This window comes from Perca fluviatilis, chromosome 17, assembly GCF_010015445.1.
Source record: "Perca fluviatilis chromosome 17, GENO_Pfluv_1.0, whole genome shotgun sequence".
In the NCBI taxonomy this organism is placed as follows: Eukaryota; Metazoa; Chordata; class Actinopteri; order Perciformes; family Percidae; genus Perca; species Perca fluviatilis.
Genome location: NC_053128.1, coordinates 14,767,264 through 14,787,641, shown reverse-complemented (window position 1 = coordinate 14,787,641; position 20,378 = coordinate 14,767,264). Strand labels below are relative to the sequence as shown.

At 41.8% G+C, this 20,378-nt stretch overlaps 1 protein-coding gene across 1 annotated transcript; it reads right to left on the bottom strand.

Annotated features, from left to right (window-relative positions):
- Positions 1-2,902: 2,902 nt before the first annotated feature.
- Positions 2,903-8,064, bottom strand: nefma (neurofilament, medium polypeptide a). The gene is made up of 3 exons (XM_039780745.1): positions 6,817-8,064; positions 5,830-5,954; positions 2,903-5,191 (listed from the first exon to the last, which is right to left on the bottom strand). The coding sequence occupies exons 1-3, from the start codon at positions 7,873-7,875 to the stop codon at positions 3,583-3,585; spliced, it is 2,793 nt and encodes a 930-aa protein (XP_039636679.1). The 5' UTR covers positions 7,876-8,064; the 3' UTR covers positions 2,903-3,582.
- Between the last annotated feature and the right edge of the window lie 12,314 nt (positions 8,065-20,378).

Here is a 20,378-nt window from a genome sequence, read left to right as displayed (position 1 = left end):
CTACTTTCCTGTTGTGTTTAAAACATGCACCGTGTACCGTTCACCTCATACAGTGGTTCACAAGCAACACAATCTAGCCTTAATCAATGTATCACATCAAGGGGCTTTGCTGCAACAACAACAATTGTAGCAAATGGTGGCTAATATTAGCTTACGTTAGCAATGCTGTGTGCAACTAGGAGGACTCATTAGCATACAGTTGATACGAGTTTAGAGAAGAGTCGTGACGTCAATGTCAAAGTCAAAGTTTATCAGGTATGTTGCCTGCATACAGCCCTGGTGGTGGATTTAAAAAACTGATTGTGTAAATCATTAGACACTGATGAAGTGTTATTTCTTTGCACACAGCCTCTCAGCCATAACATCTGCCATATTTTGCTGTTGACAAAAGAATAAAACAAAGCCACATAGTTAAAACCTTGTTCAGCAGCACATCAATCCAATCTAAAGCGGAAGAAATATCTTTCAGCGATTTACCCATAAGCCGAGAAATATATCTTGACCATCCGTTCAGCGAGGTCAGTCAAACCTTATCACACTCCAAAATTAAATATCCACTAAACATGTCCTGAAAATGATTAATGGCATTCATTTAAATGAAATCCAATAACTTTTTAAATTAAATTAGATAACATAGTTCACATCCTTGATTGATAACACAGTTTTTTTAAATAGCATTACTGGCAAATTTGTCAATATTTAAGAGCTGCTTTTGATTATAAAACAATATTGGTCTAAATATTAATCATAAATCATAATACTACATACATTTAATTGGCCACTAGAACTTCGTGTGAAATCAAAAATGATCATATGGGGGAAGGGCTGAAAAAAACGTACATTTCTTGTGTTGTTTTTAATAAATGTAACATTACCTTTTAATATTCAATAATACTATATCCACATATTGGTAGCAGTAATAATAACGGAGTGTCTATTTGCACCCCCGGTACGAATAGCCTCGGCCACACAGCTGAGCTATTTACACCCTGTGACGTAACAACAACAAAAACGTTGCTCGCGTGCACCGAAATCATGGCGGACGTTCATCTTCCATGACCGCAGAAACTGGCATATTAGGAAAGTTTTGTCTCTAAAGTTTATAACAATTGAATTTCTAGCGGAAAATGGAAACTACAGTTGCGCTTTCTGTCTTCAGTGAGAGCATACAACCGTTAGTTTGTTAGTTAGTACCTATTTTTTTTGTATACAGTATGGTTACCTAGCAACCGAGGCTTGAAGAAACCAAGTGGTAAACAGTTGTTCACCTTCCCGAAAGAGCTGCTAGGTGAGTGGTTAGTACGCTTACCTTTGGTGTGGGAGTTTGGACTTCGATTCCACTGTGTGGAGATCTTATTTTTTAAATTTGGATTGGATAATTTGCATGCAATTGCGCAAGTCAGGACCCGCGAACGCAAATTTTTTTTTATGGGCAGGGTTGTAGGGGAAAACTCATGAATATGCCTGCTCTGGTTGGGTTGATTAGGTTTAGGCAAGAGGAGTGGGATGGTTATCGTTAGGGTAAGAATGTCAGGGCGATAATATTCCAAAAAGGTGTAATACATGAGTAGTATGGATAACTGTGTGTAAATATGCCAAGGTACTGTAAATGCACAGGGGTGCAAATAGCATACACTGCTAATTGTACCAGGGGTGCAAATAGTATACAAATAGCATACACTTCTAATTGTACCAGGGGTGCAAATAGCATACACTTCTAATTGCACCAGGGTACAAATAGCATACTGCTAATTGTACCAGGGGTGCAAATAGCATACACTGCTAATTGTACCAGGGGTGCAAATAGACTCACCCTAATAATAAACCATCTGAATGAGTATTAGTTAAATTAGTTGACCACATTAAATCACATGGGGTAATAAGATATAGCCTAATAACTTTTTAAAATTAAAGCCATTCATTTCATAACTAAACATTTATAGTAAAGCTCTTTTCTCCCAAGTTGTAATACTTTCAACTACTTACAAACTACTTAAAGTGCCCATATTATGAAAAAAACACTTTTTCTTGGATTTGGGGTGTTCTTTTCTCTGGTGATCTCTGGTCTCTGGTGCTTCCACACGCATACAAACTTTGAAAAAAATCCATCCATGCTGTTTTGAGTGAGATACGGTTTCTGAATGTGTCCTGCCTTCAGGCTTCGGGTGAGCTGTTCAAAATCGGCATGGCTTTTGACGTCACAAGCCGAAATGAGCTGGCTAACCGCAACTGTTAGCTCGTAGCTAATGCTAACGCTAGCATGCTACCTCGTTCGAGAGCTGTGCAGTACAACAAAAATATGGTGTTTTTTGAAAATTAAACCATGTAAACCTATTCTGGTACAACCTTAAAATACAATTATGAACCTGAAAATGAGCATAATATGGGCGCTTTAATAAAGCTACTCTAAGTGTTGATATATGTAGGTCTATATACAATTGCAAACAGAAATTTAAAAAAATAATACTTTTTTTCTAAAAACACTTTTAAAATGTTTTGGCACCACTTAGTGACATAAATGGAAATTTTATTAATTCAAGGAAATAAAATAATGCCTTAATGTACTGTAGGATAAGTATATTGGCCTAAATTGGTACATTTTTGCCCTTTACCCCCCTTAAATTCTGACACTGGTTGCAATACAAATTGACAAGACACAATATTTTTTTTTTTACTTCATTATGACATTTATTGAGCAAATGCTGCTGGGAAATCGTTCATGATGAGTAAAGTCATGGGATTGCAAACAGTAGCACCTCATTTATTTCTGTATTTAAATTCAAGTCCATCCTATGCAAGGATGCATAAATCTGCGCATTTGCAGTTTTTTTTTCTTCAGTTGCACTCAGGTAAACATAACAGACACTGATAAAAAGCATGTTTAAGGCTAGTAGTTTCTTCAGGTTCGTTAAGCTTTAACTGCTTCAGTTACTGGATGTATATGGTCATTTGTTTATCATATCACTGCCCGTCTCTTTTATTCTCTGTATGTTGTGTATTTCTTGTTAGTTTCTTTTTGGCTCAGTTGGTATCTTCACATGCCAAGTAAGGCGTCTTCAGTAAAGTAGAGGACCCTCCCACCTGCCTTCCCCTCCCCTTTTACTTCAACTCAAAAAACCTCTCAACCTTAATAATATTTCTCTCACTCTCACTCTCACCCACATTACATATATTCCTTTTACATATTTACTCTTTTTACAGTGTATCTCTACCATACATAACATACAGATAAGAGAGGAAAGTACTCCCCTCTCCTGAGCTAGCATGCAGACACCCCCCTCCCTCCCTCCCTCCCGTGAGCTCACCCGTGAACTGCAGAAAGAAAGAAAAAGAGGATAAAATGTCTCAGTCGCTTGCTCCTGACACGTCTGTTGCGAAGCCCCTTTAAAGCTGTCCCTCAACATGCATTTTTGAAATTTGTAGCATTTAAATTTTGGCTTCTCTGTATGATTTGTTTTGTATGAGAGTGGTTTTCTTTATTACATCGCTCTAGCTGTATGATTTCCTTTGTTATGTTAGTTCTGGGTTGATTTGCTTGCCTTCTTCGTGTCCTCTCGGACGGGTCAGCCGTCTGGAGTCTGCTCATTCGGCCTCTGTCACCTGCTTGATGGACTGGGTGGAGTGCTTCTCGGTTTTCTTGGTGGAGACCTGCATCACCTCCTCCACCTCCTCCTTCATCGTCTCGGTCACAGTGACAGATTTGGTCACATGCTTGGATCCGTCCTCTCCGGTGGTGATTGTCTCCACGGTTTTGGTGATCACCACTTTCTGGCTGCCATCTTCCTTGGATGGGCTCTCGTCCACGCCGTTAGCGATCACGTCGCCTTCTTTCCCCTCGTCCTTCTTTTCTATCTCTTCTGGGCTGCTCTTGTCTAGATCGCCGTTCATGGCTACATCCTTCTTTTCTACCTTTTTATCTGTTGAATCGCTCTTTTTCTCTGATTTCTCTTCAGCAGCTTTAGGGGCCTCAGGCTTGGCGGTCTCTGTCTTTGGGGATTCAGCTTTTGGAGATTCAGGTTTAGGGGATTCTGACTTAGGGGACTCAGCTTTGGGGGAGCTAGGTTTAGGGGATTCTGACTTAGGGGACTCGGCTTTGGGGGAGCTAGGTTTAGGGGATTCTGACTTAGGGGACTCGGCTTTGGGGGAGCTAGGTTTTGGGGATTCTGACTTAGGGGACTCGGCTTTGGGGGAGCTAGGTTTAGGGGATTCTGACTTAGGGGACTCTGCTTTTGGGGAGCTAGGTTTTGGGGATTCCGACTTCGGTGAGCCTACTTTGGGGGACTCAGACTTCGGAGATGCAGGCTTTGGAGAATCAGGTTTTGATGCCTCAGTTTTGGCAGCTTCCTCGGGCTTTGCAGCCTCTGTTTTCGGAGCTTCTGTCTTGGCTACAGCTTCTTCTGATTTGTCGTCCGCTTTCTCATCTTTTACCTTCTTCTCGTCTTTTTCGCTATCATCCTTTTTGCCTTTGTCAGCATCCTCTTTTTCCTCTTTCTCATCTCCGCTTTTGGATGCTTTCTCACCGCCTGCATCTTCATCCTGATCGCCGCCATCCTCTTCGGCACCAGCATCCTCTTCTCCTTCTTTGTCTCCGGCCTTCTCTTTGTCAGGAGTGGCTTTAGACTCTGGTGCTTTGGAGCACAATACTGTCTCCTCAACTTCCTCATCTCCCTCTTCTCCTTCTTCGCCTTCCTCTGCATCATCCCCCTTTTCCTTATCCCCTCCCTCACCTTCTTCTTCCTTCTCTCCTTCTTCACCGCCTTCTCCCTCCCCCTCTTCTTCTTCATCGCCACCTTTTACATCCTCCTCCGCCTCCTCTTCCTCCTTAGCGGGTGCACTAGAGCTAACTTTGGCTTCAGTGGCGGCTACAACTTCCTCTTCCTCGCCCTCACCCTCTTCTCCCTCTTCCCCTGCGCCCTCTGCTTCCTCTTCCTCTCCCTCTCCTACCTCTTCCCCCTCGTCTTCCTCATCTCCTCCCCCTCCGAGTGTGGCAGACAGCTCTTGTGCTATGTCTTCCAGGGCCTGGTCCATTTCAGACTTTTCGTCTTCCACCCTCGTCTCCTCGATGATCTCCTCCACAAACTTGTGCTGCACCTTAAACTTGGGAGGCTCTGATTTAGAGATTCTGGTGGGGGTGACTGTCTGGCGATAAGGGAAAGTGCTGAAGTGGGTCTCCTCGCCTTCCAGGAGTTTCCTGGGCAAAACAAATACATTATACATTATACATTATGCATTTAATAATCACATTTGTTACAGAGAAGGGTACACATTTTTGTGAAATGACTGTAAATGTGAAATACCTGCAGTGGTGGAGGAAGTTCTTTTATTTGAGTACAGTGTAGAAATACTCGGTTACAAGTAAAAGTCCTGCATTCTAAACTTTACTAAAGTAAAAGTACAAAAGTATTAGCATCGCAATATGCTTAAACTACCAAAAAGTACTAATTATGCAGAATGGCCCATTTCAGAATAATACAAATTATATTATTGGATTATAATTAATGATGCATTAATGTGTTCATGTTATAATGTTGGAGTTTATTTGAATTACTTCATATACGGCTGTGTAGCTTGATAAATAATAATATGTCATCATGTATTTGTTTATGTGTTTTTTTGTTTTAAGGATCTGAATCTGCAAAGTCAGTGAAGTTATAAAATAAATGTAGTGGAGTAAAAAGTGAATATGTTCCCTTAAAATGTACTGGAGTAGAAGTATAAAGTTGCTTAAAATGGAAAAACTCAAGTGAAGTACAAGTACCTCAAAATTGTACTTAAGTGCAGTACTTAAAGTACATGTATTCTACTTAGTTACATTCCACCACTGTATACCTGTATGCAGCAATCTCAATGTCCAAGGCCATCTTGACATTGAGCAGGTCCTGGTACTCGCGCAGGTGACGAGCCATCTCCCATTTGGTGCTCTTGAGCTCATTATCCATCTGGTGAATTGTCTCCTGAGGAAAAACAGAGCAGACACGACGCAAGGCCAATTAACGACAACAAAATGACGTGCAGGGCAAAGCTTCCTTCTCTTTTGCAGATAAATGTATGCAGCTCTGTTCATGGATTACCAAGAACCATGGTGGCAATTGTACAAAGGATTCCAAAAACCTTTGTCGAATTGACCTTTAACTTAAACTCAACCCCTGTTGATTTATTCCCGCTTTTGTTCTCTGTGCACATTTGTATGAACTCCGTAGACTTTGTGCACCAAAGGCTGTTGCTTTAATATAATTTGACGCAATACAGTATATTCTAGAGAAGTTGAATGCCTCTTTTTCAAGGACAGTCTCCACACTTGTCAATACAACCCACCCCCCTCCCCCCAAATCTCAGTGGTGTGATGTAGGCCTAAGGACAGAGCCAATGAAGGCATCGCCTCTGACTCAGCAATACAGAGAGAGAGAGGGTGGGGGGGGGGGTGAGAGTCTGCTGCAGTGTCCCCCCTTCTTTAACCATTTCCTGACACTTGTATCCTAAGCGCAATGATGCTCATAGCAATCATTATGCAGCAGAAAATGTGTCAACGCAGCCCCTTAACTATAATATAGAAAAGAAAATATGATCCGTTTTTACTGTTATTAAGTAAGTTTTCTATTGTTAAGTCCCTCACATAAAAACTGCGTCACTAAGATATAACAAACGTGAAATATTTAGTGGATTTACTTAATCTATCCATCATTACGATAGCAACTAAACTCCGAGTATGAAGTCTGAAACAAAAACAATAAAGTAGCATATACTATTTTAAAGTCTACTCCAACTATCTGCAGCCCTTTACGGCCGGCCGTGCGGCTGCCCGGAGCTGGTTCCTACCTGCAGGCTGGACAGATCGCTGTTGTGGCGGTCCTCGATGTCGTTCAGCTGCCTCTCCAGCGAGTCTCTTGTCCCGCGGACGGACTCCAACTCCACCGTCTTGGACTGCAGCTGGCGGCGGTAGTCGGATATCTCATCACGGGCGGACTTTATGGCGTCCTTGTTCTGCTCCGCGGCCTCGGTGAGCTTGGCGTAGCGGCACATGAACCAGTTCTCCACCTGCTGCAGGTTCTGGTTCGAGTGGCCCTCCAGCTCGCAGCGGATCTCCCGGAGAGCCTCGGTGATGTCTGTCTTCTGGAGGTCTTGCCTCTTCATGGTCACCTGAGACTCCTGGATCTGGGCGATGAGCTCGCTCACCTCTTCCTCGTGGTTGTTGCGAATATAGGCGATCTCGTCCTGCAGCGACTGAACTTTCTTATCCAACTCCGACTTCACCAACTTCGAGTCTCCGGTTTCCTTCCTCAGGGCGCGGATGATGGCCTCTGTCTCCTCCCGAATGCGAGCCTCTTCGTCCAAGCGGTCCCGCAGCCGCTGGATATCCTCGTCGATGTGGTCGGTGTCGAGCTGGATTTGCGCCTTGTCGTGGTGGATCTGCTCCAGCATGGAGCGAAGCTCCTGCAGCTCCTGGTCGTAGACGTCGCCCAGCTGGGAGCGGGACACCTGCTTCTGCCGCAGTGCCTGGATCTCCGACTCGATCTGCGTGTTCTGCTGCTCCAGGTAGTGCACCTTGTCAATGTAAACAGCAAAACGGTCGTTGAGCCCTTGGAGTTGCTCTTTCTCGCTAGATCGCTTGTAGTCTCCGTTCAGGATAGAGGTTTGACTGTAATCAACGCTGTCGGCGGAGCTGAGCACCGTTGAGCCGTATGCTCGGGACACCGGCATATTCACGGTCCTCTTGTAGGACGTGGTCATGGTGGAGCCGGGGCTTGCCCGGGACCAAGACTGGGAGCGAAAGCCGCTGGAGGGGGTGCCACCGGAGCGGCTGTAGCCGTAGCCGGTCGTCCTAGTATCCATAGTTCTCCTGAAGGGGCTCCCTACCGTGTCCACCGGGTAACTCATCCGGTCAGACTACCGGGGATGTGAGCAGGAATGAAGGGGGGACGGTGCAGGGGGGCGAAGGCGCAGGCCGAGTGTGTTATAGGGGTGTATGTGTGTTATGTGTGTATGTGTGTGTGTGTGTGTGCAGATGAGGGGTGTATGGCATTCACAGCGACTGAGAGCTCCACTGCCTGCTCCTTTTATATCTGAGGCTCTGTCGATAACGAGGCAAGTCCAAGCAGTTTAGTTTCGTCCATCGACGGAGGGGAGGGGAGGGGGGGGAGGGGAGGGCCCATCCCCCTCAGGCAGTCTGCTAATGGTCCGGGGTCCCGTTCAGTCTGATCCACGTGGGCTCCATGCGCTACGTGGGTGTCCGATTTAGATAGTATCTATCTGTCTATCTAAATAATTTGAAGTAAAAGAACAGTCCCACATCTCTTTAGTCAGACCCAGATCAAGATGTGAATTTTAACGTGACTGGTGTTATTAAACAATCCTTGCTGAAATGGCTCTGTCATTTCAGCACCATGGACAGCGACCAGCAAAACAGCTGTCATTTCCTCAGCTGAAAAACCCTTTCTTTCTTTCTTTCTTTCTTTCTTTCTTTTCTTTCTTTCTTTCTTTCTTTCTTTCTTTTCGACAGCTTATTGAAGTGAACTATGAATTCATGAACTTGAACGACCACACCATGGCAGCTATCAGCTGACACAAAGTCTGCGGACTGTGAAGCCAAGCTTGCCTTGTCACTTGAACTTCTCACACGATTACACCAAGTGATCTTCCTCAGCTTGTTTATGTGTGTCCCCTAGTCTTCTCCACTACAGTACATGAGTGTGTGGTGATTGTGGAGTTAGTATAATGTCATATGAATAGTAGAAATGTGTATGTACTCATATATTTCCTCATTTGTCCTGTTACATTCAAAGTAACGAAAGAGAAATGCCGAATGTATTTCTGTTTAATCAAACAGATCTATCTATAAATGATAAATTCATGTCTAGAAACTAATTTGATTGTATTCATTTTTGGTTAACATCTGTGAAACATTAAAGGGTCCGACAGCCTGTCGCAGCACTGCAAAACTATTAAGAGAGTAAGTTGTACAGTCTACATGTGGATGCTTTTTCCTTCAGAGAGTTGTAATACTGGGACATTTTCTTATATATTCCCTTGTGTAGTGGATCACATGTACTTATTGTACATTCCTGCATAGCTTTACTGTATAGTGTTAACATTTGTAAACCACACAGACGCAGATGTACACGCTTTCCTTCCAGCTTTCTGTAGGATCATCACTATTGTAGGTGCAAAGACACATGGGATTTGTGGGATCCATTTGCTGAGACATTTCCCCTGAACAGTGAAGCGTCAGTGCGGGCTTGCCGTCTGGTGGCTTGACCTCACCTCACCACCAGGTTATTGATCTCCCATCAATCTTGGTGTTTCACTCTAATCTCAGGTCACTCCGGTCAATGTGGAAACGATTACCAATTCTTGGAGGTAATGCAGCAAAAACAGTTGCATTAGTGCTTTTTGAGGATCCATTATGTGTATAATTCTGTCAAAATTATCACAACACTTCTCAACAGGTGCTCAAGATACACAAACTTGTACATATATATTGCATTTCTGGTTATTACACTCTCACTCTGATCTAAATTCCTGGCGAAAAAAATTATACAAGTATGGTACAAGTCAAGGTATCATCTTTTTAAAAGCCTGCTTGTTTTGGTTGCAGCATGTGAGTAGAGAACTCATTCTGTTTTTCAACACTGACTTAGACATTTCCCATTAATCACCTGTCTACATTTTCTTGTCCCCCTCATTGGCTTTCCACTGCAAGCTTTAGTCAAGCAGAGCTAATGCATCAAGCCTGGCCAATTTTAGATTGCTCCAGAGACATAAAGGCAGAAAGAGAGAGAAATAGAAGGAGAGCTAGACAGAGAGGGAGAGAGAGACGGTCACAATGACTTTCTCCTCGTGTGTGTGCATGTCTGCCTATTTTAAGCACTAATATGTATTGTAAATGCTTAGACTCCAGCAGCCGCACCCACAATTCTCCTCACATGCTGATGTTACAGTGTCCTTGACCATTACTCTGTGAGTTTACAGGCCCCCTTGCTGGCTGCAGGAGTTTTAATACGCATATATTTCATTGTTGGGCGGTCCACTCAGGACTTCGAGGTGCTTTTGGATGCCCTACGAGGGCGTTGGTGGTGTGATGTACACGGCAGAGTGAGGGATGTGTGGGTTGGGCAAAAACAGGGGAGTCATTCAACATCAGTTCTGGGCTCCAGCGCACTGCAGAAGGGTTGGAGTGTTTTCAAATGGCACTGCAGCAGAAACAGGCTCTATAATAAAAGCAGACAAGCTCATCCCAGGCTGTCCCAGCTGTTCACCTGCAGAGACCAGTCCACAGAGAATGCATTCCCCTTCGAATGAGGTCAAGCCACGGGCATCTTTAGGTGTCATAGTGCAGGGATATGTTGTTATGTGCTGATACAGAAAATACAAGGACAGCGTGCCCTTTTTAGTTCAGCTGATATACTGTTGAGTGGCACATATAATCAGTTCAGTGTTTGTTAATAGAAGGATAATAAAGCATATGACACATATATTCCAAAGCATCCTTTGATTTTCAACAGTGAGTAGGAGCAGGGCTGTAGGATTTCAGGTCAAGGCCATACAAAATGTTATTATATTATTATATATTCTTTTGGATAATTTCTTTTTTTAGGCCTTTATTAAATTGAACAGCTGAAGACAGAAAGGGGGGAGAGAGAGGGGGAATGACATGCAGCAAAGGTAGCTAAATGGAACTAAATAGCATTTCCTCCTATTGAAAGCGAGACTTTGTAACTTTTGCTAACCAGCAGCCACAAGTGACTACTAGGGTATAATGGTAAATTCCAATGTACATGAAGTGTAACTGTAGCGCATGAAGAAAATACTCATAAAGTCAGCAAACTGTAACGTTTCTCAAACAGTGATGTTACTTAGTGTAAGCACATTTTGTTTTCACGTTTGCTCAATCAAGGCTTTGAATGCAGAACCTTACAACACAGGACTTCCTAAATCCAACCCCGTTCTTCTTTTCCTAAACCCAACCCGCATGTGACGTTTCCTAAACCCAACCGTAGCCCCGCGATAACACGTAGCCTCGCAATAACACGCCACGTGGCTTTAGAAAGTGGCGTGTGTGTTTACGCTGTGACGTTGCAGACTGCCGTCCACTGTATACAGTGTAGACATACACGCGGATAGCTCAAAATGCGTACAGATAACACGCCACTTGTCTTAAGAAAGTGGGCGTGTACGTTTACGCAAAGTCATGATATCACGTTGAGGTCTGTGTCAAAAGTGTGATTGCTTAACACAAGCAACTTTAGTTGAAATGTAAACAATGGTTGTTTTCTGTACAGCAGCAGTATATTGATGAATGTAAACAAAAGTTAGCAATTATTTTATTATACACGACACACTACTGTATACACATACCCAAAAGTGTGTGGACACCCGAACACTACACCCACATTTGATCCTTGAACATCTCAACTGGACAACACACCCACATACCTAAACGACAGAATAGGTTGATTGACAATGACTCCCAAAACGCCATGTAAATTATGAGCATTCTTCTATTAATGCCTTTAGCAATAGCCTATGTATAGTATATATTTCATTAAACTAGCCTGTGTGTGTGTGTGTGTGTGTGTGTGTGTGTGTGTGTGTGTGTGTGTGTGTGTGTGTGTGTGTGTGTGTGTGTGTGTGTGTGTGTGTGTGTGTGTGTGTGTGTGTGTTAGGGTGGCACGGTTCATGAAAAAACATCCGAACCGTTCGGTTTGCTTGTCTCGGTACGGAGCGTGTGTGTGTTGCACGGTTCGTCAGTACACTGCTAATGTGCACTAACCACTTACTGCCGTAGTGCCCACTTTCAACACTTATGTTAAAACACTTACCAGAAATGATGAGCGGGATGAGCGTGACGAACGCAACACATGGCAGCTGATTGGACGAACGCGTCACGTGGGTCTGGCTGCTCCCGAATTTCAAAACAGACTGTTAATGGCGGCTCGTTCTGAATACGATCTCGTATTTTACGAAAATAGTTCACCGAAACGTGTTTCTGAAAACATTTTAAGCGAGAAATAGGCCATGCAGTTGCTGAATCTGTCTGTTTTTTTGATCGACAAAGGTCAGTTTAAAAGATTTTAAAACCGTGATACGAACCGAATCGTGGGTTTTGTGAACCGTGCCACCCCTAGTGTGTGTGTGTGTGTGTGTGTGTGTGTGTGTTTTGCAGTCAGCCACTTAAGGAAGACATAGAGGACCGTTTTGGGGCGAATGCAGGTGGCCAGACAGAATGACTTGTCACATACACAGCCATAAATACTGAGCTGCTGGAGACAGCAGTTGAAACAGTGTCTACTTTGCCCTCTCCATCTCTGCTGCTGTTGTTATCTGTTGGGTTGTCTTCCTCTTTATCAGCATCCTGTCTTTTATTTCTTGATTACTTTTCACTCAGGTTTGCTTATTTACTAACTTTATTTACTTTATATTTAATTTCTTTCTTTCTACTAAGTCTTTCTACTTATCTTTTTTGCTACCTCGTCCTATACTTTCCATCTGTTCCCAGCTCCCCTCTGACTTCCTCCCTCCCTCCCTGTGCCCTCCTTCCCGCCTCCTCTCTGCCTCTCCATACGTCACTCTGTCTGGCTTCCAGTCACCATATAGCGGTTGTCTCTTATTGTTCACCGTAATAACTTTATCCCTTTTCCGCCCTCTACAACACTAGCATCCATCTGCCGCGCCTGGCATCACATACCTTTAGTTAAGCACCAGCAGTTGTCACGGAGACGTCCTTCACAGGATACAGTACCTAAACACGTTGGTCACCAAGGACGTAGCTCTGTCCTGATGCACCATTACACCTGAGGCATTGTGTGCTTCCATAATGATGTTTCACAGAATGATAGTATAACGTTGACTTTAAATGTACAGTAAAATAACTTTTCATCACCATGTTAATAAGATGTGTTTGCAAGGTTTTACTACATCCCATACGTTTTCCCATTTGCATCATTGAGACATGTGTTTGTGCATGTGTGTGCACTTCAGGGCCTTGACATTGAAGGATTTAGATTATTGCATGTTCAGCTCCCATTTGAGGTCCGTTGTATGTTGATTAACATTTTATTTCCCAGAGTTTTTCTGCTGATGCACATGTTGGCCCAAAAAATCAGTGCAGGTTTTCTTTTGTATTAAAGTGCACATATTATGCTTTTTTGCGTTTTCCCTTTCCTTTATTGTGTTATCTTTTTGTGCACGTTATAGGTTTACAAAGTGAAAAAGCCCAAAGTCCACCCCAAAGGGACTTACCATCTCCAACAAAAAACACTGTTCACAAACTGCTCCAAACAGCTCTACTGTAGTCCAGCCTTTACTTCAGAGACGAACGTGCGTCACTTTGTAACACACGTTATAATGCTCGCCTAGCTGCTAGCGTGGCACTCCCTCATACTCTGCTTCTGATTGGCTAGTAGTCCTTACCTAGCTACTGCGCATGTGCAACTCCAACAAAGATGGTACAGAAGTGAGATGACTCACTCTGTAGCTAAAACAGAGAGCTCAACACACAGGGTGAAAAGAGGAGCTGCAATGTGCAGTACAACAAAAATATGAAAATTGAAAATTAAACCATGTAAACCTATTTTGATATAACCTCTAAATACAATTATGAACCTGAAAATGAGCATAAACATGAGCACTTTAAGAGAAAAAATATTTTTAAGGACATGACACTGAACCTAAAGATGATATTGTCTATGTATAAATATCGCCCTTGAGTATAAAAATCTAGGAATGTAGGCATACTCCTATCACAGTTTAAACCTCACCGACCTGCTCGTGAGTCATTATGACTGTGAGTCACTATGATGCTGTGCAGCCAAACATTGTTAAAATTCCCAGAACTCTATTTTTGAAATTTAGTTTAGATCTCAAAATTTCCAAAGATACAAAATATGTCTGGCTGAAATTTTTGTGGAAATGCATATAAAGTTATGTGCAAGACTTCTATAATAGTAAATAGTGCATTTATAGGACCCCCCCTCAAGAACAAGATGCTATCCTTCCAATAAATTAAAATTTGTAGGGGGGTCTATTTTCAGCTGCGGCTTAGTATATGTTAGTGAATTACCTGTAATTATGGCAGCAAGCATGTCAGTGCCTAAAAGTGTCATCTAAATGGCAGAAACACACTTTAAAGTATAAACAAAATCTTTCTCAGTAGGCTAAGTAACTAAATACATTTGCATGTAGTCAAGTACTGTAATTATGTACAATGTTGAGGTACTTGTACTTTTGCAGTTTTTCAATTCTGCAAATATATCCTCCATCTCCTTATAATTCAGAAAGAAATGTACTTTTCACTCCACTACATTCATCTGACAGCTAGAGTTGCGAATGACTTTGCAGATGAAGTCATTTTACATGCAAAACATTTGATCAGCCTCTAAAAGATGATATGTTATAAACTAAAGCGTGTAGAGCCCCACCCCGACCAACTACAACAGTAAAATCAAATAATGTAATGAATATAATAGTATAAAACAATGAATAGGGCAGCTTTGCATAAATAGTACTTTTACTTCTAATACGCTAAGTACATTTTGTGACATATTTATACTTTTATTTAAGTAAAGGATCTAAGTACTTCCTCCACCAGGGACTCTTCTTTTATGGAATCTAAGCTTGTAGTCAAAGAGAACCTGTGTGAGAAGCATAAAAAAGATTTCTTATGATGAGCACTATAGGTTCATATAACTTAATGATTTAATTGTGCTTTTAGAATGTTGGTCTCATGGATTTCTTCGACAGAAAGCGCAAACAGTTCACATTTTAAGTAAAAAACAAACAAACAGAACATGTGCCATGTGTCCGAATTTATGTAACAAAGTGAAAGAATGATCGTGGCAAACTGAGTCATTAAACCATGCAACATTTGTAATGGAGATTAAGATTTGAGACTGCAGCATTCTGCATAGGTCAAATATCTGCTGGCTGTTGAGATGGATGGGTGAGAGGTGTAAGGTGAGGAGGATCAGATGAGGTAAGCAGGGTGGGACAGGCTGTAGATAACTGTATGGGGTGATGTTAGTGGGAGGTGATGATGTCATCAGTAGTGGCATGGCAAAAAAAGAGCATCAAGAGTGTGTGTGTGTGTGTGGGGGGGGGTGCATAGGAAAAAAGAAAGGGAGGGGTTAGGATCTGCAGTTTATCTGCAATGCATCAGTAGCTCTCTCCCTCACTGTCTTTCGGTGTGTGTGTGTGGATTGGGCAGATGCGGCGTCTTTTCTCGTAGGTGATTCTCTGTGGACGGCTCACAGAAATAATACTGTTCCACTTTCTCCTCGCACAGGGAGAATGGCTGGCAAAAGCCAAAGAACTTATGTGACACACTCACATTATGAGACACACAAAAAGAAGTCAAAACAGATTAGACTTGTGTGGAGCCCGGCAGGTCTGAGACTTAAGTTTAGATAATTTGTCCTCAGGAGCTAGTACTTTGGACACTCAAGCATTATTCATGTGCACAAGTTAATAATTGTGAATACCTGGAAAAACAAGACCTACATACAAATCATTTGTCTGCATGTAAAGTTTTGAAACACAAGCTGAAAAATAATTTATCTCTTTCCGTCAGTACTTCCTCAGCAAGGGAAACATCAAACTTTCACATTAATTTCAATCTGTCTTCTTTTAATAAAGTCACACAACAAATTATATGACAAACAAAGTGGGGAGTGTGTTATAAATCTGATGGCTCCCTGAGTGCAAAACCATTTTAAAGCACACACACACACACACACACACTTTATATTCCTCTAAACCTTATATATATTCCAGTGATTCATTTTGTTTGTTTATGCAGCATATGGTGCTACAGATACATGATATATAGTCCAACCTGATATTCATATACGTATTATGATAATATTTACTCTCGCCTCACGTCACCATCAGTTACTCTGATAGCTTTATGTGTTCTTGTTCTCTATGATCACACAGGAGCTATACTCTAGCAGTTTGATTAGCATGGCCTTGAACTTCATCTGTGTGTACTGAGTACAGTAACACTTTCTAAGTACAGTATACAGCAGTGACGGACTGGCCATCTGGAATTTGGACAAATGCCTATGGGCCACTTCTGATAATTTGTCTTTGGTTAATTTTGATAAGTTATTTTATGCATGCAGCCACAAATAGTCAAGATTGTACTGCGGCAAAGTGCGTGGAACGATACACTCGGAAGGCAGAGTTACTAATTTCGAAGCTAGGTTATTGACAAAAATAGGGCTGGTGTGTTGCAAATGCCAGGGCCGTTTTTATATCCCAGTCCGTCACTGGTATACAGCAGCCTATGTACAAGATTTGCATTAGGGTTTCATTGTCCATATTTAAGGTTAGGGTTAGGGTAGTCTCGCTTTGCCAGACCTTCCTCCACAGCGCTGCGGAGGAGGGTCTGGCTAGTCCACACAGCATTCCAGGATGGGAAAAAAACGTGCTGTGGTTCATTAGCATGTCTTTAAACCAATCACAATCGTCATGGGCAGCACTAAATAGCCTCAGGAAGGAACTTGTTTTGGTGGAACATGTGTACGTTCAAAAGTTGTTCTAGTCGTGCAACAGAAAACTCAGATTGGACAGATAATCTAGCTAGCTGTCTAGATTTACCCTGCAGAGATCTGAGGAGCAGTTAACCATAGTCCTCAGAAATCAACCGTAATTTAAAATTCCAACACAAAGAAAGCATAAGGTAACGGACATCTGGCATAAAAGGAAATATGGTGGAATTTGCGGCGGCAATCCTGGAAGTGGAAGGTCGTGGATATAGACTAGGGTTAGGGTGGCCAGTGGACTGCTGTTTTATCAGGATTTAGCCACGAATTTTAATGATGCCATTAGTCATTGAGACATTGATTTCCTTCAGCAATTATATTTGGGTTAAGGGTTTCTTTTACTACAATATGAAAGTAAAGTTAGGTGAAAGTGAATATGAAAAATGCAGAGTCCTTAATTAGTTGAGGTATTAAAAAATGAAAGTGATAAAATCACTTAGGGTTAAGGTTAGGGTTGATGGATTACCTATCTCAACTCTGCTTGAGTGGAGAGTGTTTGTAGAAACAACTATTTTCCCTCTGTGTGTTAGTAGTACTCCAACAGTATTTAGCAAAAATGCTTTGTCATATCTTCAGTGCATATGGACTGTTAACTGTAAAGCACCTTCTGCCACCTTTTGCATGTTTGTGGCGGCGTCCTCTTCCTCGCTCTGTAAGCCCCTGTTGTCCCTGAACCATGTGTGTCAGCATGTATTGTACGGCTGTGTAAGTTGTCAATATGTCTCAATGTCATCGAGACAAATTCGATTACACATGTTGTGCTTTGCAAATAAAGCGACCTGATGTCTGAGGGGAAGATTGTGCATCGCGCTGCCGCAGGAAGCTGTTGTAGTTGCTTTTCTTCAGGGTCACTCAGAACAAAAGGAACATCACATAAACACACATAGTACATATTACATGGTAGCACTTTACAATTAGTACAATTCTGAATAGATATCAAGGGGGTACGAGAGCATCCGGAAAGCGTACCTCCTATGGGGAGATTGTAGGCTAACAAGCCATCACATTCCGTTAGCATTCCATTGACTCCCATTCATTTTGGCGTCACTTGGACAGTGGATAACGTTACATCTGAAGCGTTTAAAGACTCTGTTTGTCCATTGTTTATTTCTAAAGAAACACGACAATGTATAAAAGGCTCCATTACCTTGTATCTCACATTATGGCTCCGTAGGAGACATTTTTGTAAAAATAGGCTAACAATTGTGTCATAACCACGCGACTTACTGTCGCACAGTAGAGAAATTACCGTACAGTCAGGAGAGGCTCGCAGGCAGTTTTGACTTACATCAGCTGTTTAAGTTTAATTACTAATGTTAACTAGCATTTTAGTTAGCAATAATTAGCCTGTGCCTATGTTATCTCCTTACATATACCTATGCTCTCCGTCTCTGCAAGATTCGGAATGATTGAGATTTCAGCTACCAGAAGACTTACAACTTTCAGACAGGTTGCTCATGTCACATCTACGTCGTCAAGCTCAGTTTGAGGCTGCGTAGTAATGCTCAGCCATCACCGGAAAAGTGCCGTAATGATGAGGTAATGAGGAACTACTTAGTAATAGTGGTGTAAATCACACGTTTTATCATGATACGTTATTATATAGATTCTTAAGACAACGATACAATATTTACTGATATCACAAAGTCTGCCGCGATACGATTTCAATTGATTCCAATTCAGGGGCCTGCGACCGATACGAGAAAATACATGAGCCCATTTAACACAATCAGTTATACTGTATATTTACAACTAAACTAAAATATGATTTGACAATTTCATTACTAAGCTCTTCCAGACATTTAAATTAAAAACAAACTACTCTTTTTAATAAAAAAGAATAAATATAAAGTGGGAATTTCAAAATAAAGGCGCATCTTAAAGATGACTATGTATCGATATTTTCACTTTGTATCGATAATATTGGATCATTGAGAATTGAATCGATATATCAATACAGATTGATGTATCGTTACACCCCTACTTAGTAACTATTCAGTATTATGTACCACTTTACTTGGGGGACACAAAAAACAGTAACTAATGTTTAAGTAATCAATAATAAGTTGTTGCTAGTTTTGTGCGGCTCAGCAGCTTAATTAGGAACGACTCATAAAGAAAGTGGTGTGATCTGTTCACAGTTATTCATGAACTGTACATTATTTAACGATTTATTAATCGGAGTGTCTATTTGCACCCCCGGTACGAATAGCCTCGGCCACACAGCTGAGCTATTTACACCCTGTGACGTAACAACAAAAAAACGTTGCTCGCGTGCACCGAAAACATGGCGGACGTTCATCTTCCATGACCGCAGAAACTGGCATATTAGGGAAGTTTTGTCTCTAAAGTTTATAACAATTGAATTTCTAGCGGAAAATGGATACTACAGTTGCGCTTTCTGTCTTCAGTGAAAGCATACAACCGTTAGTTTGTTAGTTAGTACCTATTTTTTTGTATACAGTATGGTTACCTAGCAACCGAGGCTTGAAGAAACCAAGTGGTAAAAAGTTGCTCAACTTCCTGAAAGAACTGCTAGGTGAGTAGTTAGTGCGCTTAACTTTGGTATGGGAGTTTGGAGTTCGATTCCCCAGTGTGATGATCTTATTTTTTTTAAATTTGGATTGGATAATTTGCATGCAATTGCGCAAGTCAGGACCAGGGTACAAATAGCATACTGCTAATTGTACCAGGGGTGCAAATAGGGGTGCAAATAGCATACACTGCTAATTGTACCAGGGGTGCAAATAGCATACACTTCTAATTGTACCAGGGGTGCAAATAGCATACACTTCTAATTGCACCAGGGTACAAATAGCATACTGCTAATTGTACCAGGGGTGCAAATAGCATACACTGCTAATTGTACCAGGGGTGCAAATAGCCTCACCCTTTATTAATATAGGATCTCTTAGTCTGTTCTTTAGTAACTCATCATTATCTACTATATAGTCCTCCATTAGGAATGATTATGTAAGTGCTTATTTAATCAATCATTAACTAATCATTAGCTACTCTATAAAATTTGATTATGAGTTACTTACTAAACTAATGGTTCACTAGCAGTTAGTTTCTCATCCGTTCCTCATTTGTTTCCCGGTAATATACTCAAAATGCTATGTACCTTATTGTAAAGTGTTACCTTGCATCCGTGTCTTTTGCTCTTTATGTCTCACACATGCTGACACGGTCTTGCCTCACGATGACTCTTAACATATCTAAAGCTGAAGTCAGCAGCTTTTCTCATCTGGAGGAGGAAGTGAACGATCAGCGGGAGCCGAGCAGATCAAACTGAATTACCCCACTGAGGGTGAGCACTGTGAGACCCCTATGGAATTATTTCATCAGTGTCTGTTTTTTTACTCTCCGTTAACAAAATCAGATGGTGTTCATCATTTAAGAGGGTAGTTTTCTGAAAACACTAACTCAATGGCCTGACTTCTTTTTATACAAAGAAGGAATTCAGTCGGCAGGTGGGTCGGCCTTAAGGACCTTTTGGTCCTGGTGCCGTAGGGTGCCAACTACACAAGTCATGCATATGATCCTGTCTTCAGGAAGAGGCTTTATAAATGCCAACTAACCTGCTGAGATAAAGTTCTGTGTTTGAGAATGCTGAAGCTGTCAGGTCTGTGACTCTTTTTGCTTTATCTATTGAAGTAAATGATCCATCCATCTATCCATTTCTCACTGTTCAAGGCACTCAGCAACGCAGACATGTGTTATTTAAACAACATTGTGCATTTTAGTTAACAGTGTTCATTTCCAGAGCTCTATCTACTGTATCTATCTCGGACAGTGTTCATTTCCAGAGCTCTAGGCCTATCTATTGTATCTATCTCC

What these genes read in the sequence shown, in the direction of transcription:
- nefma (XM_039780745.1), bottom strand. Translation starts at nt 7,875, where the DNA reads ATGAGTTACCCGGTGGACACGGTAGGGAGCCCCTTCAGGAGAACTATG. An exon ending in GCGATCTGTCCAGCCTGCAG is followed by an intron (nt 5,955 to 6,816) that starts GTAGGAACCAGC and finishes GTTTTTCCTCAG; the next exon opens with GAGACAATTCACCAGATGGA. An exon ending in ATTGAGATTGCTGCATACAG is followed by an intron (nt 5,192 to 5,829) that starts GTATACAGTGGT and finishes TGTTTTGCCCAG; the next exon opens with GAAACTCCTGGAAGGCGAGG.